The 24,103-nt window shown below is 34.4% G+C and overlaps 1 protein-coding gene across 11 annotated transcripts in view; it reads right to left on the bottom strand.

The window, feature by feature from the left end:
* Positions 1-97: 97 nt before the first annotated feature.
* Positions 98-24,103, bottom strand: part of LOC111315630 (ARM repeat superfamily protein) — a 28,790-nt gene continuing 4,784 nt past the window's right edge. The window contains exons 10-32 of one of the 11 annotated variants that reach the window (XM_089749425.1): positions 24,036-24,084; positions 23,462-23,650; positions 21,572-21,751; positions 20,273-20,412; positions 14,523-14,649; positions 13,623-13,763; positions 13,449-13,514; positions 11,621-11,757; positions 5,479-5,596; positions 4,606-4,740; positions 4,320-4,516; positions 4,069-4,216; positions 3,826-3,963; positions 3,680-3,751; positions 3,288-3,597; positions 3,105-3,172; positions 2,945-3,012; positions 2,803-2,854; positions 2,160-2,246; positions 1,190-1,236; positions 692-801; positions 499-575; positions 98-296 (exon numbers count right to left, since the gene is read on the bottom strand). In XM_089749425.1, the coding sequence (XP_089605551.1) occupies positions 264-296; positions 499-575; positions 692-801; positions 1,190-1,236; positions 2,160-2,246; positions 2,803-2,854; positions 2,945-3,012; positions 3,105-3,172; positions 3,288-3,597; positions 3,680-3,751; positions 3,826-3,963; positions 4,069-4,216; positions 4,320-4,516; positions 4,606-4,740; positions 5,479-5,596; positions 11,621-11,757; positions 13,449-13,514; positions 13,623-13,763; positions 14,523-14,649; positions 20,273-20,412; positions 21,572-21,751; positions 23,462-23,650; positions 24,036-24,084 (2,689 nt within the window). In that variant the 3' untranslated portion in view covers positions 98-263. Of the gene's footprint in view, positions 297-498; positions 596-691; positions 802-1,189; positions 1,237-2,159; positions 2,247-2,802; positions 2,855-2,944; positions 3,013-3,104; positions 3,173-3,287; positions 3,598-3,679; positions 3,752-3,825; positions 3,964-4,068; positions 4,217-4,319; positions 4,517-4,605; positions 4,741-5,478; positions 5,597-11,620; positions 11,758-13,448; positions 13,515-13,622; positions 13,764-14,522; positions 14,650-20,272; positions 20,413-21,571; positions 21,752-23,461; positions 23,651-24,035; positions 24,085-24,103 lie in introns of all 11 variants that reach the window. The other 10 variants (XM_089749426.1, XM_089749428.1, XM_089749427.1 and 7 more) reach the window with 10 other exon arrangements.

The raw sequence follows: 24,103 nt of genomic DNA, 5'->3' as shown, positions 1-24,103 counted from the left end.
TTAGGGTTTATAGGAATAGTTTAAAATAGTTTCAACGTGTTGGGTTAATGTGGCATGTCACACCACAAAAGTTCAGCTTGATTACGAATTTACGATAGATGTTTTAAGTTCAGATTTTTTTTAACCTCATTTTTTATTATTTACAAAAAAAAAAAAAAAAAAGGCAGGAGAAGAAAAAGTCGTCAAAAGGCGATTACAAGCAGAAGTCAGTGAAACCAGTGGCCAGTGCATTTGCTCTTTTTCTCAACGACTACAGCTGCAATTTATACTTTCCTTCTCCGAGTTCTTCTTGCAGCCTGAAATAAACCGACACAAAATACGTTAAAACGACTAACACCGGCTGTTTGGAAAATTCGGCTGTCTCTGGGCCTGTGCAGGAACTATTTTAGGATTCTTAGATAAGATACAGTTACTTGTTTCCTTTTAGTTTATGTCTCAGAAACAAAAACCAGATACAAAATGAATGAACATAAGAACTGCGTAAATGATGGTGCTCACAGCGTCTTCATCTATGTTGATAATTTCTGATGCTGATGATGAATCTCTGGACAATCCTGGTTCCTTCTTTTTCTTTTCTGAACCAGAAATTAATCAACTGTCCATAAATTCAAATGACTAAAGCCTTTGATTGCCATGCCAAAGTTACAAAGGAAAAAAGTTAAAATAGATAATAAATGTAAAGGTAAATTACCGGGCAGCAGAACTTTTCTGCTTGGAAATTTTCCATCCTCCATATTTAATTTTGTATTTGACTGTTGCCTGGCATCATCTCTAAACTTAGCATGTGTGTCTTTTATACTACTGAGAGCAGAATGCATAAAAGGATTGCAAAAAGCAGCAATTGAGTAACATAAAACCACGCAAAAGAAAGGATATATGTATACTTAAAAAATAAGTGCAAATCTCCATTCCATAGCTATCAGCTTTAATACTCATTCGTGAAATATTCAGCCCAAAAAAAAAAAAATCCTTCATTGATTAAATCAGAAATATTTATGATGGTCAAAGTGGGAAAAATCCTTTATGAGTAGAAGAATATCAAAACAAAAGCAAGCACCAAGCCAAATTTTTGCAAAAAAGATGCTAGTTGGTTAAAATGGAAACAAGACTACCGACAGAGCGCACATACAAGGGAAAAGTGTTAATTTATCTGGTTTTTCGTAGCTTAAGCATTAAGAGATCAACTCACCATTGCTGAAAATGCAAGGCGTTTGGCTTTTCTGAAAGTACAACCTCCTTGCAATGGAAAAAATGGACAGAATAAGATTAATAGGATCCACTCACAAAGAGAGATGAACAATGAAGGATCAGAAAGTGATGCTGCAAAACTCATGCTTTAAATGGATGGAAAACAATGCAGGATTTAACAATAAGAAAATCATTGTTCTAAAAATTTTTTTAGCATTCTTTAGTTTTGTTGCAATTTCTAATTTTCAATGTTACAGGATTAATTTGCCAATAACCTCTTGCTTTCATGCTAAACAGCCATTTAAGGCAGGCACCACATCCTCTAAAGCAAAAACCACTTCCCTCCCTAGTTCTCCATCAAAATAACAATAATAAGGACAGAAGAATAGGGTTGATTTCAGTACAGTATTCAAAGCAGATCTAATTCTAACTAAACAGACTTTGTATGCAAATGAACACAGATTCCAATTCCTCTACAGCTTTCTAACTTTAACATATGCTTGAGTCAACAGTTTGAAGCTGGATTGAATCACACTGAAATTTGGTAACCTGGAATTGACTTTAGAATGGCATTTCCTATGAGATTGGTACTTGTTTCATTAACTGTGACAACAGAACCGATATTGAAGGATGAAATTGGCTGCTTTCTGGGGGCTTGTTGCAAATAGTATGTGCTTTTTTCATGAGTTGCCATTTATGCTTTAAGGATGCTTGACAGAATGCAATAAACCGTCTGCTTGTTACCTGATTATTTAGCCTCACTAGACTTGAATTAGTTGATTTCTAAGTTATGAATACAAGACTTGGAGTTCTTGTCCTTTTTGGAAGGGTTCATATTGGGTATGCTTTGGGATCTCTTTTCGTTGAAGTTTGTATTTCAACAACATTTATTAATAAAATTATTTTGCTTTTCAAAAAAAAAAAACAAAAAGTTTGAAGCTGAAAAGAAAGACTCTAGCTATCACACTTACCCTCTCTGTCAAGGAACAGTCACTTATTGTCTCCCAGCTCTCACTGTCCAAGCATAATATTTCAACTTCCCCACTATCACATGTGATCTGTCAATTGCAAGGAAACAAAAATATAACCAAAACTGGGTTACATTAGTCTTGATTGAGTGAAGCATGCCTTTCTTTGCTTTTGAGTTTCTTTTCTTTTCCTTTTTGTGTGTGTGTGTGTGGGGGGGGGGGGGGGGTGGAAGGAAGTTCACTAATGCAGGCATATCACATTTTATAGCTAATTAAGAAAGCCAACAAGATAAAACAATAAGTTCTACCAGAAAGAAAATTTAAACTTACAAGTTTGTGCCGTTAAGTTATAACTCAAACTGAATAAATGATGAGTATGAACATTTCAGTTCTAAATCAGAGAAACCTCATCAACTCACCACAGCTTAGCAAGTAATTCCTCGGGTTATAGTCCTAGAATATAGGGGTTTTCAACTTATTGGTTCCACATAGAGTTGTAACATGTCTTTAAGCCATTAGAGTCAACCAAATACATCAAACCAACAGACTGAATTAAATGTCTCACATTGTTGTAATACTGCTCCTGAAATTTCTATTAGAGAGCAAACAAACACTCCACTCACTAACGATATTTACAATCATTTACCTTGTGACTGTTGTTTTCAGGGTTAAAATCATCCACATTGCCTGAATAGAAACTGAAAAATGAAAAAGCAACAAAAATCAGTACATACTTAAAAAATTGCTGAAATATTAATACATATCTCCTTTGTACAAAGGATGCTCACCAGCTATCAGTGGTAGACCATACTTTGATCCGCTGTCCAATTAATACCTCATTTGCATTAGCCAATTCCTGTTTAATTTAAAATTACATTTAGTTTAGGTAGGATATCAAAAGGCAGAAAGCTAAAGTTACAATTGCTCTCAGTTAGAGAAAAATCTTACTTTTAAACTAATAGGAATATTGAACTTCACTCTGCGACCATTGGAAGCTTCAGCAGAACGGCTTTTACCTGTCCCAAAATTTCCTTTAAATATGTTACTTCCTTCAAATTTCTGAGTTGAAACTTGTGGTTCTGTTTGAGAAGGTTTCTGAGTGACAGAACCAGAAGAAGAAAAGGGTTGGACCTTTTTCTAAAGCTGCTTCAGAAATGATACCTGCACCATATTCCTGCTCCTCATTAACCTTATTGCATGATCCATCAGATCCCAGTGCATTTGGAGAAACAGCAAGCCTTCGCCTATGTTCCAATCTGATGTCCTCCCTTGTAGATTTCTTATGCGTTTCAAGTGCCTCACAAGTTGAGTGATCAACATGCTTGCATAATACAATGTTCAAAGTACCATCATCATGACACTTTCGACCACGTTTATGAACAGAGCCAACTGGCTGAAACATAGATGCAATTAACAATCTCCAATGGAATTGTGTGCATGTCTGTGCACACATGAATAACATTCAAATGTAAATTTCATCAAAATATTAATCATGTCAATCATATGATCAATTTCATACACACCTGAGAGACTTGAGAATTGAAAATGTGAACGACCCTCTCAACAAAACTTTGCTTAAGAAATTTCAAATTACGCTGCATACAACTAAATTAGAATTTTGGTACAATATTTTACATGCAGAGAAGAAAACATGTCACTGGGAACTTGCCTCTTCACTTTCCATAGGAGTTATTTTATATAATGATGATGGAAGCAAAATCGTTCCAGGCATGCGTGAAGAGGAGATGCCATTTTGATTTAATGAATTTACACCAGAAATTCCAATGTCAGCTAGAAAGTGCAGCCTCTGCAGTGTAAGAAATCACATTATTCTCAAAAAACTTCTCCTTGTGTCAATATTAAATGCATTATTAACCAAACAAAGATATCTCAAAAATTTTTAAAATCTCACAGGAGTTCTCTGAGCATCAACAGCATCCTTAGCTCTTTTAATAGCACGAAATATATAATTCAAATAGAAAGCAGCATCGTTAACAAGATCCAAATCACCACTACTGACACTAGAGTTGATTGATGCATGTAAGAACAAAAGAAGTGGACTGCAAAAAGGGAAAAACTACCATCACCTAAATTGACAATTACATCCACGTTTAGTTCTAGGTAAACCAAATTTCAAAAGCTTGACTTGTGACTAACGCTTACCGGCAAAATTGAGCATATGTTGCTTCATCCTGACAATCTTCAGATGGGAAATCTGCATCATGCACAAGAAGATGGATCAAGAATACCACTATGTATGCTGGGTAATCCACAATTGACCCTCCCTGCATGATAGATGTTTGGCGCATTCGAGCTTCTCTACTGTACCCCTTGATAAATTCCGCCATATATTTGAATGACTAAAAGGATAAATTGGTTGGTATAAATTAGTGAAAAGCAAATAATATAATTACTTTTACAAGATATATCAGGAATAAAAAAAGCATACATCATGCTGTAGATCTTTGGGGGAATCAGAAGTGGCCAGAGTAAAGGAACAAGCATATCTTATAGGAATAACATGTTCCGTCAACAGCTTGTGTGTTTTATCAAGAAATGATCTCCTCACAAAAGAAGAAGAATCCTGGAAAATGACAGAATAAAATAATTTACCAGAAATACAAAGATATGACTGAAAAGTAACAATTATTTAACAATTTGAAGAAACCTGAAAGCTGAACTATGAAGAAAGAAACATGACAAGTGAATGACACAAACTTTCCAGGAAATGCAATACAGTAGTAGTGGATGTAACCATTACAAGCAGCAAGCTTAATCTACAATGATTTTCATCTAAGGGATTTGTGTCACATAGACAAATGACATGCTCAGGAGAAATGCTGCATATTTAATTCCTTTAGCTGCAAGGCATAAGTCCTCAAACATTGAGTGCATCTAACCTCGATCATAAAATTAAAATGTAAACTTGCATAAAAAAATTAATGCTTGGTACTCTCTTTAGTGCCATCAAAAGAAACAAATTATCAGCTGAAAATCTTTTCGGACCTTATGTATCAAAGATTTGTGTAACCATCATATTTAGTAGCATGTCACAATGCCAAAATAATAAAATATGTAAGCTATGCGAAAATAAGTACTACAAATATGAAAAGATAGCAAAGTACATTCTTATCATTTAGCATTATATAGAAAAAGATAAATCAAGAGGCACATTTTACTTTGTTATAGGATTTGAGAGAAGTACTTACAATTCCAATTGCTAATTTACAAATCAATATTGGCAAGTTTAATTTTGCTCTAGCTGAATCTTTTACATGATTACTTCTACTCCATCGAGAGTGCCTAGATCAAACCTAATTACCTTTGCCATCAAAATTGTGAAACGAAAAATATCAGGAGAAATATATACGTCCCATCTTCTAGAAAGCTGGAGAACAGATTTTGCAGCAGCCAATCTGATATAAGCCTCATCTCTTGCGCTACATTACAACATAAAGTCAATGCATGAACAAAAAGGAAAGGTTGCCAATATATCTCTGAAAACAATGACTCACTTAAAATCTAGATCTGAAGTAACAGTTTTCTAATCTGAATTTTACCTTGCTTTATTTTGTAGATAGCTAGCCTAGATATCTTCATTTCTACAAAATTATGATACTCTTTAGAAAGAAAAAGGTATCTTATGCACAGTGACTACTCTTTCAAAGCAGTCTGATCAATTTCAAAAGAAAACCAATGCTTACATTGACAGCAGTCATTGCAACATTCTCTGAATCTTGGTCAAATGTTAGTATCCAATAAACTTTTGTCAAATATTTGTGTTAACATATAATGCTAAAACATGTCAGGAACATTCCTCTACTGAATCAAAACTCATAGGTCTAAACCTTTTGAAAAGAAAAATGAAACAAACATCTTAGAAGATGTCCCAAAACCCCAGTATTTAGAACTTAGGGCTCCATCTTGGAAGTCTCAAGTTCTAATCTTGGCAAAGGGGAGGTGGGTTTATGGGATGGGAGAGTACTACCTCCCTTTGTGTAGCCCAAGGCCCTATGGATCTCTATATATACTACCAAAAAGAAAACATAGAAGATATTAATACCAAAACCTCTAGAAGGCTGATTCTAGAAGCAGTAGATAAATGCAATTAGTTTCTTCACGGCTGAAACATACCAAACATGTCATCCACCCTTGCCTTCAAACTCAAAAGCCAAGAACGGGTGCAAGTAAATGAATGCATTTATTCAATAGCTAGTCAGCGACCTTGGTTTAGGCCAGTTTATGTTTGTTTATTTATATAAATCAACAAATTTGAAAGTGTGGGAAAACATTTATTTACAGCTGGTTGTAATCTTGTAATCTATATATTTATATTTGTATCTCTAGAATTAAGTATTTGTATCCCTAGAATTAAGGAAGATTTAGTTTCCTAGTTTAACCCCTAGTTAGTTGTATATAAACCTAAGATTCTTGTATAATTGAAAATAAGCAGTTTTTCAATATACATTCAGTTTCCACAGAAAGCATCTTAAGGCTTTTTAACAAGTAAGTCAAGATTGAACATAGTTGAACTCTGGCACATTTGGGTTTTTGAACAAGCTTTTTTAACTTATGTGTGGTTCTTTTTGTGAGAAAACATTTATTTACAGCTGGTTGTAATCTTATAATCTGTATATTTATATTTGTATCCTTTAGAATTAAGTATTTGTATCCCTAAAATTAAGAACAAAAAATTAGGATAGACAATTACTCAATTATAAGATCAGTTTTTAGGAAGATTTAGTTTCCTATTTTAACCCCTAGTTAGTTGTATATAAACCTAAGGTTCTTATATAATTCTTAATTAGCAATTTTTCAATATACATTTAGTTTTATTCTTAGTTTTTCACACAATTTTATTTCTTAGTTTTTTCACATGGTATCAAAGCTTTAGACTCTTCTTGGGAAGCAAAATTTTCAGCCTTCATTGTCGAACCTTGTTAATGCCTTCATAGCCATTTTATTTTTCCCTTCTTTAGCCTTCATTGCTAAGAGTCATTTCTGGTTATATCTTAAAACTTGTTTAAGTTTAAAGAAAGATATTACTACCACCCAATTTAAGGAAATGTCAACTGAAAAAATCACCAGAGTACTACAGATGTCTCAGAAACAATGAGAGTTCGACAAAAAAGAGATTGAAAAGCTGAGAAACCTATTGAAAACCCTTGAAAAGCTTACTGTGGTATGTTCTTTGGATAAAGTCTCTAGTTCAGGTAAAGCTTCTAGTTCTCATGGATTAAATGTCTCGGTTAAACCTATTACAAGTTCCTGGGTCATTGACTTTGGAGCCACAGACCATATGACACATTCCTCACAAAAGTTTAGTACATATACCTTGTGTTCTAGTAATAAGAAAATTGTTGTTGCAGATGATTCACTTACAACAATGGCAGGATTAGGAGATGTTCAAGTTAATCCCTCATTTGTTCTAAAAAATGTTCATGTTCTTGGATTGTCTACTAATATGATCTCTATACAAAAACTTACCAGAGATATGAATTGCAAAGTAACTTTTTATCCCTCTTATTGTGAATTTCAAGATCGAAGTTCCAAGAAGAGGATTGGACTTGCTAAGGAGAATGATGGACTATATTATCTTGAGACATCAAATAACACAAGTAATGTCAAGAATAGTTTACCTTTGTCAATTCTTTCTGAAAAATCTTCCAATAAAAGCAAAATTTGACTTTATCATTTTCGTCTTGAACATTTTTTTTTTGAAACTTTGAGAAACATGTTTCCTTCTTTGTTCAAAGGATTAAGTGTCGAAAATTTTCATTGTGATGTTTGTGCACTTGCAAAGCACAAACGTGTGTCTTTTCCAATTAGTAACAAAAGAAGTTCTACTCCCTTTTACTTGATTCATAGTGACATTTAGGGTCCCTCTACAATTCCTAATATTTTTAATGCAAGATGGTTTGTTTCTTTCATAGATGATTGTACCAAGGTCTCTTAAGGTTTTTTACCAAATTCAAATCAGATGTGAATAGTGTGTTTTTAAGCTTCCAAAACATAATCCAAAATCAATTTAGAGTGAGAATCAAGAGATTTAGGTTTGATAATGCAAGAGACTATTTCAACCAGAGTCTATCCACCTATTTCCAAAATGAGGGAATTATCCATGAGTCATCTTGTGTTAATACTCCACAACAAAATGGAGTAGCAAAGAAGAAAAACAGCCATTAACTAGCCACAACTGACCCTTCCTTTTTCAAGCAAATGTACCCAAATCTTACTGGGGGGAAGCTATTCTCACTACCACACACAGAACTAGGTTACCTTGAAGAGTTTTAAGATTTAAAACTCCTATGAAACTACTTTCACAATTCTATCCCAACTTTAATACCACAAACAACCTCACACCTAAGATATTTGGTTGTACATCATTTGTTCATGTTTACAGTCATAATAGGGGAAAGTTGGATCCAAGAGCAATTAAGTGTATCTTTGTGGGTATTCATCAACTCAAAAAAGATATAAATGCTATCATCCTCCTACCAAAAAATTCTGTGTTTGCAAATGTCACTTTTGAAGAAAGTAAACCATTTTTCACTCAACCTTATCTTTATAAGAAGACTTCATTCATGGAAAATATGGATAAAGACTTCTTTTTGCTTGATTTGTCCTCTTCTTCAACATTTTTACCCATTAATTCTTCTGAGTCAAAACCTGTTTCTGCTAAACCCAAGTTAAACATTGAATTTGAATCTGAACCCATTCCAAATATAGAAGATGTGACAAAGGATAATATTGTTCTTAATTCTATTAAGGAATTACAAATGTACTCAAAAAGAAAAGTTTCAAATCCTAAACAAGTGCCAGTCCAAGAACCTAATCCTAGCTCTAGAAATGAGGTAACTACAATTTTTGATTCTGTTTCTCAAAATGAGCATAAATCTCCTAAAACTATAACTAATGATTATAATCTGCCTATTGCCATTAAGAAAGAAACCAGAGAATGTACTAAGCGTCCATTATACACAATCTCTAATTTTGTGTCATTTAAAAAATTCTCACCATCCCACAAATTTTCTTGTAAGCCTAAACATTATTTTTGTTCCAACTACATTATCTGAGGCATTATCCAGTGAGAAATGGAGGCAAGCCATGAAAATAAAAATTAAGGCCTTAGAGAAAAATAAAACATGAGAACTGGTAGAGTTGCCTAAAGAAAAAAATTCAATAGGTGTAAATGAGTTTTCATTGTAAAATACAAGACGAATGGTACTATTAAAAGGTATAAAGCCAGGTTAGTGGCTAAAGGCTACACTCAAACCTATGGAGTGGATTATTAGGAAACCTTTGCTCCAGTTGCCAAGATGAATACAATTAGGATTTTGTTATCATTGGTTGCAAATTACAATTGGTAGCTTCAACAATTTGATGTAAAGAATGCTTTTCTACATGATGATTTGGAAAAAGAAATAAATATGAAAGTTCCACCGGGATTTAGAGATCTAGAAGCAAACTAAGTATGCAAGCTGAAAAGGCTTTATATGGCCTTAAACAGTCTTCTAAGGCTTGGTTCGGGAGATTTGCCAAAGTGATGCTAGCAATGGAATATAAACAGAGTCAACGAGATCACACATTGTTTATCAAGCACTCTGATTCAGGGAGAGTCACAATTCTATTAGTGTATGTTGATAATATAATTGTAATTGGAGATGATGAAAAAGAGAGAATCTCTAAAACAATGTTTGTCTAGGGAATTTGAGATAAGAGATTGAAGTACTTCCTAGGAATTAAAGTAGCTTACTCACGACATGGCATTTTCATCTCATAACAAAAATATGTGATGGATCTTCTGAAGGAAACTACAAAGCTCGTATGTAAACCTACAAATACCCCTATAGATCCTAATCATAAAATTGGAGAAGCTAATGAAGATGCTGGTGTAAATAGAGAGATGTACCAAAGATTAGTTGGAAGACTTATTTATCTCTCACATACTAGACCTGATATATCATATACTATGAGTGTGGTAAGTCAATTTATGCATAGTCCTAAAAAAGTGTACCTACAAGCTGTCTACCGTATATTGCACTATTTGAAGGCCAATCTTGGAAAAAGTATCTTATTCAAAAGAAATTCAAGGCTAGTTTTAAAACCATATACAGATGTTGATTATGCAAGTTCAGTAACTGATAGAAGATCCACCTCAGACTACTGTACTTTCTTAGGTGGTAATCTTGTGACTTGGAAGAGTAAAAAACAAAATGTGGTAGCAAGATCAAGTGTTAAAGCAGAGTTCAGAGTAATGGCTCAAGGAATTTGTGAACTACTATGGTTAAAGATTATCCTAGAAGACTTGAAGATCAAGTGGGATTGACCAATGAAACTCTACTATGATAACAAGTCTACAATAAGCATTGCACACAATCTTATGCAACATGACAGAACAAAACACATTGAAGTAAACCGACATTTCATAAATGAGAAACTAGACAGTGGGTTGATTTGTACACTTTATGTATCAACCAAGGGTCAACTTGCAGATGCGTTGACTAAAGGTCTGAGCAGTGCAACATTTCAAGAAATTATTTTCAAGCTGGAAATGGAAAACACCTATGCACCAGCTTGAGGGGGAGTGTGAGAAAACACTTATTTACAACTGGTTGTAATCTTGTAATCTATATGTTTAGAATTAAGTATTTGTGTCCCTAGAATTAAGTATTTGTATCCCTAGAATTAAGGACAAAAAATTAAGATAAATAATCCTTCAATTATAGGATCAGTTTTTAAGAAGATTTAATTTCCTAGTTTAACCCCTAGTTAGTTGTATATAAACATAAGGTTCTTGTATAATTCTTAATAAGCAGTTTTTCAATATACATTCAATTTTATTCTTAGCTTTTCACACAATTTTATTTTTTAGTTTTTCCACACTTTTATATACATCTATATACCCCATGTAAGAGTCTCATTTAAAGCTCATGACCAAGTCAAACTCTAATAGAACATCATAGATTTTTGAATGCTACGCTACTTAGCTTTACATACATGCGTTCAGACAGGATTCGTGGACCTTCATTTGACAGTCTAAATAATATTCCTCCCTATTCTCCACAACACATTAAAGATTGAAAAAAAACTCTCCCTAACTCATAATTAATAAGATCTACCTCCCTCTTACAACATAAATGCATTTCCTAATTCTCTCCATCTCACTGAATCCGTATTTGGTATTCCATAAGGGCAGGGGTTCTTTCTATTGAGGTAGAATCTTTTTCTCCCTCATTTTACCCAAGCTATTCATTCTAGATCTGCATCTTCTCATTTTCTAATTCCAATCCATCATCAATTAGGAAAATCAATAATAGTGACAAAATTTCACAACTATAAAAGACTTATTAATCATACGAATTTGAATTTATCGCCAACAACTTGGCTGATGAAGGGCAAAATAAAGCATCTTCCAGATGGAGGTAAGGAAATAAAAAATATATATCTTTTAGAAAGCATACCATGAGATGATATCATCAAACATGTCACCCTTCTGGAGCATCTTCAACAAAATGCCCAACAATGGATTAATTTGTTTATTGACTTGAGATCCTCGATGGGGCAGAAAACTCTTCACAAGCATCTTAAGGGCATAAATCTGCAAAGGATAGTCATTAAACTAAGATAGCTATAAAGAAACTACCAACCAGTGAAATGAGATTTCCAAACATCTAAGGCAGCATCCTAAGATCATCATATCATTGTTGGATTAGATCATGACAATTTCTGATTTCAGTTCTCCCATTATGCCGTTGAATTTGTAGTTCTTGCTAGTAGTAGCTCACCATCCCTAAATATAACAATTATTCTCACAAGAATTTCAACCATAGAATAAACATCTACATCAAAACTCCACTTCACACAATGACATAGAGAATAACAAGAATGCCATCTCCTATCATGCAAAATGTAGACTTCACATAAAAAATGATATTTCTTTTTATCATAAAAATATGTGGTACTGCATATTTTAGGACTCTATCCTCAGAAAAGGAAAATCCTATGTTTTCTCGTCCTTATAGCTTGAATTCAGATTGGGAGTACGAATATAATTACAGCCTATGGACCACACAGATTAGTTTTCTTCTTAAAATCTAATAAATTCGATCAGAACACCAAAAGCTTAAAATATAATTCATTGAATCAGAAATAGTTTATTTCTGCAGTTTGTTGGTTCTTTATCAATAAGAGCAATCTAAATGTCAGCTTTGTCTAGAAACAACCTGGATAAGGGATCAGAAGAGTTTTTGAAGAAACCAACACATTTCAAGATCCCACTGACTGAGTATTTGAGGGTATAAGCAGTTTAAGCACCACTAGCAATTTACTTAATGCAACCACTGACCAAGAGAAAAAATGGCATATCGACTAATCTGTTAGTTAAAAGTTAAAGCTAACAGACTTGCACTCATCATGAATCCAGAACAGTTTAGTAGGAATACAATCTCCTTATATTTCAGATCAGTATCAATCCGAGTCTAGTCCAGTGACCAATTCAACTCTCAATTTGAAGGACAAATGGGATCTTGTTATGCTCTATATAACTCTGTACATGCCTCACCATGGCATTAGTACACAATTTACTTCCCCAAAACTAGACATACATACTGCATATGCTAACAGCCTTACTAGAATGTTATCAATGTCACCACATGAATTTGAACCAGGACTCAGAAAAACTATACTTAAAAAGTTATATTAACCTAATCATAACACATTTGTGAATTTGTAAATTGAAAAACACCATTTAGAGAAAAGTGCCAAAGTAACAATATATCCATTCACACCCAGGAAATTCTTTTTCTTTTCCATCTTTGCAATAGTAGAAGTATGATCAGCATGGGTTTTGGAATCCATCATTGCTGTTTCAAAAGAATGCTGAAAAATAAAAGAAAACTTTGATGATCTCAGCTTGCTAATAGTTTTATAAATTGAGCAAACCCTTTGTATACAAGCAGTAGACCCTACTAAAGCAACCACTAGCATCCATTCCCATCTTAACAAAACTCATTCACAACTCTTCCCAGTAAAAATTTTCTTGTTTTGTGGTGAAACACAATAAGAATATATTGTTTGGTTCCCAAGCTGAATCTAACTTGCTTTCAGTCACTTGATCATCATTTAACTGAATTCTCCTTAAAATTTGCATTTTAATCAGTTTATACCAATGCTACACGTGAAAGATAAAATCCAGATCTTAATTATTAAAACATCAAACTCCACTGAAAAGGAAATGCAAATATCATTAATTAATACTTACATGGGAAAGTTTCCTCTTCCAACACTCACCTTTAATTTGCAAGTAATACACCCAGAGCTATCCTCAATGACAGAAGGATCATCCAATGATTTTGCCTTCAGAAATAAATTCAAATTAGTTATCACATAAAAATTACCAAAAGCAAATCAGATGCTTCATCCACTAAATTCTAGGAAGACACGAGGCAAGAAGAAATCAATTACCTGAAAAATCTTTTTATAAACATGTCGTGTGATTTCTCTATCATGCTCTTCAAAAGCTGAAACAGAACATTGAGCAATACAGCCCAAAGACTGCAAAACAGTTGCAACATTCTGCCCACGATGTAGAGAATCAACAAGTTCCTGAACATGAACAAATAAAATATTGGCATGGTCATCTAATGAGTCCTCAAGCTAGCATCAATTGGTGCTTTGACAATGTAGCATTTTTACCTTTTTGTTTGTAAACTTGGAAAACACAATTCGGATTTCCTAGTTTTTTTTTTTTTTTTTTTTTGCAACTTATCACCACGGGCAACCCTCTTGAGCACTAAAATGCACACAAATTACATAACTACTGCAGACCTAAGTTAGAATCAGGCTTCAATTATAAGTTGGGACTACTGTTGAATGCTTTCGCTAGGACTGATACCAGCCTAATTGGAGACCACATCTTAAGGTATATTGCTAAATTGACTAAATTGACATTACAAAAGTAATTAAAAATGTGGCACATGACATATTAAAGTAATGAGTGACAGTGACCAATAAATTGGATGTAACTTTGAAACAAATTTCACCTTCCCTTTTGACTTTGAGTGCATTTAAGAGACAACAAAAACATTAATCAACGGCATGTAACTTCACATTCGGCGAAGTTTACTAATACAATTAAATGAAATAGCAATTAACAAAAAAAAGGTTGAGGGCTAGCTTTTCAACTTATTGCTAAGAGTATCTCAAGGTTAAATTTAAAATCAAGATGCTGTGCCTATTCCTTGTTTTCCTTTTTTGCAACATCTTGTTAACCTGCCGTGCCAGGCATACATCATCTTTCACTACTTTTAGGTTTTATACTTTTATAAGGAAACCGTAACTAAAGAAAAGTTGAGATAAGCACACCTCACACAATTCTGATAAAACATATTGCTTAGACACATCTATTAATGAAGCAACTGCAGAAACAGCATTTTTTGACTGAGTGCGAGTTCCCTCAAGACAGATCTTCTTCAAAACAGGGTAAAAATCACTGCATGTGAAGAACAATGCTAAGAGTTAAAGAAAAGGTTGCATAGAAGCGAACAAAAAATTTGAAGGATCATTAGAATGCCAGAACAAAAATAACTCAAGAAACTTGCTGCCTCCCAAACTAGTTTGACACCAGCCTCACTGTTTTGAGCAATTAGCCAATAACAAATTTTAGATATACGCTAAATCCCTATTTCAAATTGTTGAGAGACGCAATTGGGAGAAAGAATGTTTTCTTTTAATTAATCGAATAGGTTACAACAGATAATTATATACACAATATCGTAGCCTAAAAACAGTAACAAAATCCCTACAAAATAGGAAACTGCCCAACCAGTGCATACCCCTAACCAAAATCCTACAAATTAGGAAATCACACAAAATCCTCTATAGTCACACGGCTTTCCTAATAAAGCCACATAATTTGACACTCCCCCTCAAGCTGGTGAATGGATATCCTCCATTCCAAGCTTGCTAACAATATCTTAAAACACAATGCTTCACAGCCCCTTTGTAAATACATCTTCCTTTGATGAAACAAATGGAGTACATATTAGGCTGCTATCAAGTTTCTCCCTGATAAAATGTCTATCAACTTCTATATGCTTTGTTCAATCATGTTGTACAGGATTATGAGCAACTGATGGCAGATTTGTTGTCATAGTATAATCTCATTGGTCCTTCCCATTTTATCTTCAAATCATCAAGAATTATCTTCAACCATAGTAGTTCACATATTCCCATTGCCATTGACCTAAACTCATACTTTGCACTTGATCTTGCCACCATGTTTTGCTTTTTACTCCACGTTACAAGATTTCATCCCAAAAGGGTACAATAACCTGAGGTCGACCTCCTGTCCACCAAAGATCTTGCATAATCAACATCAGTATAGGCCTCTAATGTCACGCTTTCTCCTTTCTTGAACAAAATACATCTTCCGGGGTTGCCATTCAAGTATTGTAATATTCTATGAATTGCCTTAAGATGAGTTTCTTTAGGATTGTGCATAAATCTGCTAACACTCACAACAAATGCAATATCTGGTCTCGTATGTGCCAAATAAATCCACCTCCCAACTAGCCTCTGATAAAAGCCTTTATCGACCAAAGGATCCTCTAGAGAATCACATAATCCATGATTGAACTCAATGGGTGTGTCAACGGCTTACAACACAACTTCCCTGTTTCTTTTAGCAAATCAAGCACGTACTTTTGCTATGAAATAAAGATCCCTTGTTTTGAATGTGCCACTTCAATACCTAGGAAGTATTTCAATTTCCCAAGTTCCTTGATGTCAAATTCTCTCAAAAGGCATCGTTTTAAATTGTCCATCTTTCCTGCATCATTACCTGTTACGATAATATCGTCTACATACACCAACAAGGTTATCACTTGTCCTAAAACAAAGTGTCTCACAAATAAAGAATGATCGCCTTGGCTCTATTTGTATCCCAAGTAGGTCATCGCCTTGGTGAATCTTCCAAATGAGGCTTTCAGTGATTGTTTAAGTTCGTGGAGAGCTTTATTCAACTTGCACACCATTCCTTTTTTAGATTCAAATCCAAGATGAACTTCCATGTAAATCTCTTCCTCTAGGTCACCGTGGAAAACTACATTTTTAACATCAAACTGTTGTAGATTCCACCCAAAATTACCAAGCAAAGAATAAAAGAACCAACACTGTATTCATCTTCACAACAAGGGCAAGCCTCTCAAGATAACCAATGCCATAGGTTTGAGTGTACCCTTTGGCAACCAACCTTGCCTTGTATCTTTCTATGGAATTGTCGAACTTGTACTTCACAGTGAAAACCCATCTACATCCAACCAGCTTCTTTCCTCTCGGCAATTTGTCCAACTCCCATGTCTTGTTCTTTGCAAGAGCTTCCTTCTCCACTTTCATAGCATCCTCCCACTTCTTGTCCCCTAACGCCTCAGATAGGTTTCTCAAAATGTGTATTGCCTGAAGGTTGCTTAAGAATGCTTTAGGTCACTGTGGAGAATTGCATTTTTTAACATCAAACTATTGTAGATTCCACTCGAAATTGGCAGCCAACGACAAAAGAACCAGCACTGTATTCATCTTCGCAACAAGGGCAAATGTCTCAAGATAATCAATGCCATAGGTTTGAGTGTGTCCTTTGGCAACCAACCTTGCCTTGTATCTTTCTATGGAATTGTCGGAGTTGTACTTCACGGTGAAAACCCATTTACATCCAACTAGTTTCTTTCCTTTCGGCAATTTGTCCAACTTCGATGCCTTGTTCTTTGCAAAAGCTTCCATCTCCACTTTCATAACATCCTCCCACTTCTTGTCCCATAATGCCTCAAGATAGATTTCTCGAAATGTGTATTGCATGAAGGTTGCTTAAGAATGCTCTATGGTTTTGAGATAGGTTTTGGTAGGTTAAGAATAGGTACAAAGGATGTTTGGTACAAGTTCTAGTTCCTTTCCTAAGTGCAATTGGTAGATCGACATCACTTTTTTTTTTGTTCATCTACTAGTTCAATGGGCTCAATTGATAGTATGATATTTTCGATGGGTATGAAAATGGTTTCAGGAACCTGAGCAACAGCACAAATAAAAGGTTGTACCTGTTCCAATCGAGAGATTGGAATTTTCTTCCTGGAATAAACCTGCAGTGGTTGAATATTGTCTTGTTTCCTCTTACCTTTCATCACCTCACATGACTTAGATGACTCAACAAATGGTACAAACTCAACTAGTAACTCAACAAATGGAGTAGTAGGTTGAACAAGTGACTCAACTGATGACTCAATAAATGCGGACTGAACAACCACTAAAACGACTTCAAATGGAAACTCAACAAGTTGGCTAGGAAAATCAAAGAGAAATAGGTCCTTCACTCTATCTTCACTCAACTTCTCCCTCGGAAGATAGGAACATTGGAAAAAGGACTCATTTTTTACAAAAGTAACATCAACGAAGACAGTTTTTTGGTAGGTGGATAGTAACACTTGTACCCCTTTTGTATGGAAAAGTACCCAATGAAAATACACCAAAAAGCACATGGATCATGTTTTCCCCTATTTCCCCATATAATTAAAACAGCTTCTCCCCAATATATTTTAAGAACATTTTTGTGAAACAATAAAACTCTTATGACATCTAGAAAATGGCCATTTTTACACTCAGCCACTCCATTTTGTTGTGAGGTACTAACACAAGAAGACTCATGAATGATTCTTTCTTTTTGAAAAAAAGAAGAGAGAATTTGATTGAAATAATCCTTGGCATTATCAAAATGAAACCGCTTAGTTCTCACGTCAAACTGTGTTTTGATCATGTTGTAGAAATTAGGAAAAATAATACCAACATCATATTTATTTTTCAAAAGATAAATCCATGTTACTCACATACAATCATCAATAAATGAAACAAACCACTTAGCACCAAAAATATTTGAAACCGTAAAAGGTCTCCAAATATCACCATGAACAAGAGAAAAAGGATTAAAGGTTTTTGCATTGCTTATTGGAAATGAAGCACAATTGTACCTAGCAAGTTCACAATCATTACAATGAAAAGACTGAAAAGTAAACCCTTTAAATAACGAAGAAAACATCAACTTAAGGACATCAAACGATGGATGACCTAAACAACAATGATAAAGCCAAATTTTATTTTTATTTGACATGACAGACCCAAAAAGAAATGATGTAGATAGAGGATTCTTAAATCTAGTTCTTCCATTTTGATCTTCTAAGCAGTAAAATCATCCCTCCCACTAGCACATCCAATCGTCCTCATGTCTTGCTCTTAAAGCACACAATGTGAAGCAAAAAACGTTACATTGCAATTGGAATCTTGGTAAGCTTTTGAATGGAAACAAGATTCACAAACAATTTTGGAACATGAAGGACATTTTTTAGCACGAAAGAATCACTTATATAAATGTCCCCTTGACCGACTAAAGTGGTAATGGATCCATCAGCTATAGTTATTTTCCTATGACTAGAACTAGGAGTATACGAAGAAAAAATCTTATGAGGAATAGGTCATGTGATCAATGGCTCCAAAATCTATCACCCAAATCTTTGGAGAAATTTTTTCTAAGACATTAGCAGCACAAAAAGAGGAAGAGATACCTAAAAATGTCTAAGAACATGCACCTGCCAAAGAACGTTTCTCAAACGTCCCCAAAAAATTCTTCAATTTTTCAATCTCTTGTTTAAATTAGAGATCGAACTTTGGAAACTCCCTTCATTGCTCGATTGAATGCTTGCCACATGTGCTTGACCTCTATCATTTGCACTTTTTTTGGGCCTGCCATGGAGTTTCTAGCATTGCTCCTTAATGTGGCAATGCTTCTTGCAATACGTGCAAAATAAGGACTCTCAATTGATGGGCTTGGACGACAGATTGCAGCAGGCTAGATTCCTTCAAACTGATTGTTTTGGTCACAAGGGTAAAACTACCTCCTCTGTGGGTCTCAAGCATAACACTTTGTCGTCCCTCTTCCGCTCATATGATCGAAATTGTCTCATTCAAGGAGGGCATGTCTTTTTTTCCTAAAATCTGCACTCTAATGACATCAAACTCGGCATTTAGACCGGCAAGAAAGTCATAGATATGATCCTTCTCCACAAACCGCTTTAGAATAGCAGCATCCTTACTGCAGCGCATTTGAATACATTGATAATGGTCCATCTCCTGCCACAAGCCTTGCAAGAAACTCGAATATTCTATGACAGTTCGAGTCTCTTGTTTTGTTGCTGAAATTTTCGTCTTAATTTCATAGATTTAGGTATCCCAAATCTCCTTGGTGGTTCCAAGAAACACGTATCGCTAATTTCTGATAGCATCAAATTCCATAACGACTACATTACCATTGAATCCTATTCGCCCCATGCCACAAATTTGGGATCATCCTTCAAAGGACCTGTGCCCAACAAATGGCTCAATTTTCCTCTGCCTTTCAAGAACGTGCGGACCAATTGTGACCACTTCAAGTAAGTTTTTCCGTTCAATCGATACGTTGCTTGAATGTTTTGTAAATCCCCAGTTGATGCAGCAGCAGTATTCTAAGTTTTAGAGGCATCTGAGACGGCTGGTTTCGATGGACTCTAACAAACTTGCTTGAAAGGAAAAAGAAGACCACAAACAGGAGAATGAGTGAAGAAATGAAAAATATTGGGATGAACAAAGATGAAGGAATTCGGCCAGAATAGAATAGAAGCGAAGAAAAAGGAAATTTCAGGAATTCTCAAGAAAGAGCCAAAAGCTCTAGTACTATGTTGAGAAACTTAATTGGGAGAAAAAATGTTTTCTTTTAATTAATCAAATAGGTTACAACAGATAATTATATACACAATATCATAGCCTAAAAACAATAATAAAATCCCTACAAAATAGGAAACTACCCAACCAGTATATACACCTAACCAAAATCCTAAAAATTAGGAAGTCACACAAATTTCTCTGCAATCACACGGCTTTCCCAATAAAGCCACATAATCTGACACAGATTACAGTGTGTATAATGTTATCTAAGACACAAAATTGCTTTATATTAAGGCTGTGAAGTTCACAACACATCTTTCACCCAGCTGTAAATCAAATATCAATTGCCAAATGCTGAAAAAGAATGTAGAAATTACCTGAATTTGACAGAGATATGAGGTCCTGCTTTCACTAAAACTTGAATGATCTTATCATGAATCAGGTATTTCTCTTCAAACAACATCTGAAACTGAAGTTCTGAACCCCTCATGAGTGATGGGAAATTGCTGATGATAACCTGTATCAGGTAAAATGTGGCTGAAGTCAAATTGAACGCTCCATAAAAAATTCAATCAAATTTTTATTCTTGCAGGACATAACTTTTTAATTATCAAATACCACTATTAATAAAAGGCAATTCAAAAGTTAACTTTCAGTCATGACACTGCTTCTTTGACCAAATTTCACTATTCTTTTCCACATTCTCCTTGTGATTTAAAGATTTAATAAAAACTCTAGGTGTTTCTCTGCTACATAGCTCATACTCTTGTTGAATAGACAATCTTTGATTATGATCACCAAATGTACAGGAATGTAAGTGGATTGATAGAGTCAAAACAAGAAATAACAGAAAACTTTGTAGCAATAGCATTACAAGGTAATTGTTAAAGTAGCAGTACTATAATTATCCCATATACGGGTAGAGTAGAGACATGCCAAGCCAAATGGTAAAAAGTTCATGCTTGGCTCAATATAAGTGTTTGAAACTCAAGCTCGTGTCCTAGGCTCCAGCTTGATTCAAAAACAGTTCCCCAAAACTCAAGCTTACTTGACACAGATTATTATTGTATAATAAAAGTTAACTCAAGCTCAAATTTTGAGATATGTTACTATATTTAAACAATAAAATTTGTTTCATAACCAGTCAGGCTCAGTTAACTAAATGAGCAGAACGTCAAGCTCAAGCTCATTTCATTTGTTAACCAAGCAGGCTGAGCCAATATTAGTAACTGAGTGTGAGATAACTTACATACAGCTTGACTCATTTCCATCTCTAAACCAAAGGTGTGAAGCACTAATAAAGTATACCCTTCAAACCTTGAGGCTCATCTTTTTCCAAAAGATAGTTGCCTTTTCAAGCATAGGGATAAATCAAAGAAATTCTTTTTCTTTTTCTTTTTTGTTTTATGCAGCTAATCAGTGCCTATTGAAAAATTACAGCAAACAAAGAGGCTTGTGAAACTATCGGGCATTGGAACTAACTTTCTGCACATCAAGTTTCTGAATGCAGATCTTAGAAAATTACATTTAAACATTAGGGCTGTCCATCACATATGCCATAAATAATAAAGTTCTGCATGAACAGGATGATGCCTATCAACCTTCTGAGCGCAGATCTCATTTTAGAATGGAAAAAATAGCACCATTGAGAATTAATGAGAGAGAATTGTTCTTACCAGGAGTAGTTCAACAGCAAAAGGTTCCAAATGATTGCTTTCCAATCCACTACTGGCAATAAGATTGAGAATGCAACAGACATGCTCCGAGTTGAATATATTACACAAGCATTTTGAGGAAAGCAACTGCAAAAACTCAAAGTGTGGATGTTTATTTCCAATCACTTTAAGGAATTTATCCTGAAAAGGAAAAGTTGTAAATTGTAGATAAGATTAAAAAAATCCAGAAATGCAAAATGAAAAATAAGGGATAGTAACACATTATACCTCCTGTTAAATGTTTAAGAAAGTCTGAGAATATATTTTGAAAACACAGAAAAAGCTCATCAACAAAAACAGGTCAATCCATTTTATTAACCAATATCACAAGTAATCAGATGGAGCAATAATAAAGCAGAGAGCATAAGACTCAGAACACGCTGATGGTTAAACTTGAACTGATCCATTTAAATCCCAGGCTTCTACACTGATAGTTTTTATTTCAAATTCTAGTACCACAAACAAAATAAGACTGAACGGTGAGTAAAAACAGGTCTCAATTTATGTTTTAAGTATGTTAATCAATATGGGTTTCTTCAACAGTATAGAATAGACCTTCACAAAGAAAGGATGAGATACCAAACAGAACCCAGTTAAGCTCTATCCCAATCAGAATTGGGTGAAGAACCCAACTTCAGAATTTTCATATCTTGGGATGTTGAGTTTTCTATATTTAGTTAGTTGTTTCTTGACTGTCACAAGCACTTTAGCAGTCAACTTAATGTAAAAGAGACCTTTCCCAGCTGTAAGGATTTACAACACAGTAAACAATCTTCACTAAAAGACAGAACATCTGCACTAGCATCTATGGGCGCATAGAAAGTGGGATACTGAAATTCCAAAAATTGTCATCCTAGTACAGAGCCATTACTTGTTTTATCCAACTGCACAGCTAGCAGAAAATAAAAAGGTCCCTGTTCTACTAAAAGCATAAAAATAAATTTTGTGGCATAAAAGGGTAGGTGGTGATTGCAGGAACCTTCATCAATGAGACACAACACCAGAACATTGCCATTCAAGTCAGAGATGCAATCGGTATCATCAAACTATGAATTATTAGGCTATGTGCATGAAATAGGAAAATTTAGAACCCTTCTCAATTATAAATGACAAATAACTCACGTATCAACAACCAACCCTAGAACAGTTAACAGATATTACCAACTGTTGACAGCAATCAGACTATTTCTGATTTGTTGACACCAATCAGGATCTATTTCCTGATTTGTTGGGATTTATTTTTCTGGTCATTACTTTTATTTCTTTCTATGTTTAGATGATTGTGTCCTGATTTTATGGATTTTTCTGTAAATGTTGGTTACTCTATATATTTGAGGATTATCTCCCAATAAAAATCAGAGAACATTGTTTCTTTATTTCTCTTACACCAACACACCCATTCAAATTTCTCAAAACAAGGTTTCCTATTATGAATTTGGAATCTTATTTGACTCAGACTGCATAGGCAATCTCTTAAAGTCAAAGCAGCAGGTAAATTACTTTATTTTCCCTATAAACCTTCATAAAACAAAGATCTGCCTTTTGGTTAAAACTTGAAAAACTCTGTTTGTCATTATACATTAGAAGTCATACTTGATATGTTACATGGCCTATGCTAACAAAAAATGCAATCATCAACTTTTATCAGAAAATTAAGACTTTTTTTTTTCTATTAAGTAAATCAGGACAGGTTAAGTAGATAATATTATATAAGCATTTAAGGACATGGATATCGAAACTAACAACCTTAGTGCACCATGAAACAAATGTAATAGTATTAAAAGAAAGCATGTAGTGATAAATGATATCTTTCAATTAAATTAAACCAAAAAGAACAAGTAAACAACGCACTCTTGTGGCCAGGGCATTTTTAAGTGTCAGCTCATCAAGCAATAGACCAAGTGAAGCAAAAATTTGGTTATCCTTTATTTGACTCAATTTTTCAAAGCACTCTTCTGCTTTGGATGGATCTGGGAATGAAGCCGACATTTTCACAAAAGAACTCCTCAATTTCTTCTGCATATCCTCTGAACTATGCTCCTGCAATAACTATTCATCAGTCCTAATGAATAAAACCCAGAAAGTACACTTGGAAGAACAAAGCTGTGACACACAAACCAAACTCCACTCATAAGAACTTTCTGAATATTCTGTGTTTGTGCGTGTAAAAATGTCTTGACAGCAGAATGGTGTGCACAAATTACAAGGAAAGAAATACAAGGCAGAAAGGAAAATCCAATGCTTGATGTAATATTAATCACTCCAAGAATAATGCACACCACAGTGATATTTGAATAGGTAATGGATGCATTATAAAAGTAAGCATCAACTAACATGTAGGCATCTGTCAATTAGCAACAGTAGGAGAGCTGATATATTAAGTCCTCAAATTATATGGCTCCAAAAAGCAGTACAATCATTATACCTTCTCTTTCCTTTGTGTGACCAAATAATTCCGCATTTCAATTTGCAACCTGAAAACGTAAAGAGATG

This window comes from Durio zibethinus, chromosome 20 (genome assembly GCF_047325235.1).
Source record: "Durio zibethinus cultivar Kanyao isolate XHJ-2024 chromosome 20, ASM4732523v1, whole genome shotgun sequence".
In the NCBI taxonomy this organism is placed as follows: Eukaryota; Viridiplantae; Streptophyta; class Magnoliopsida; order Malvales; family Malvaceae; genus Durio; species Durio zibethinus.
The sequence above is the reverse complement of the archived record's forward strand: the minus strand, read 5'-3'. Positions and strand labels throughout refer to the sequence as shown.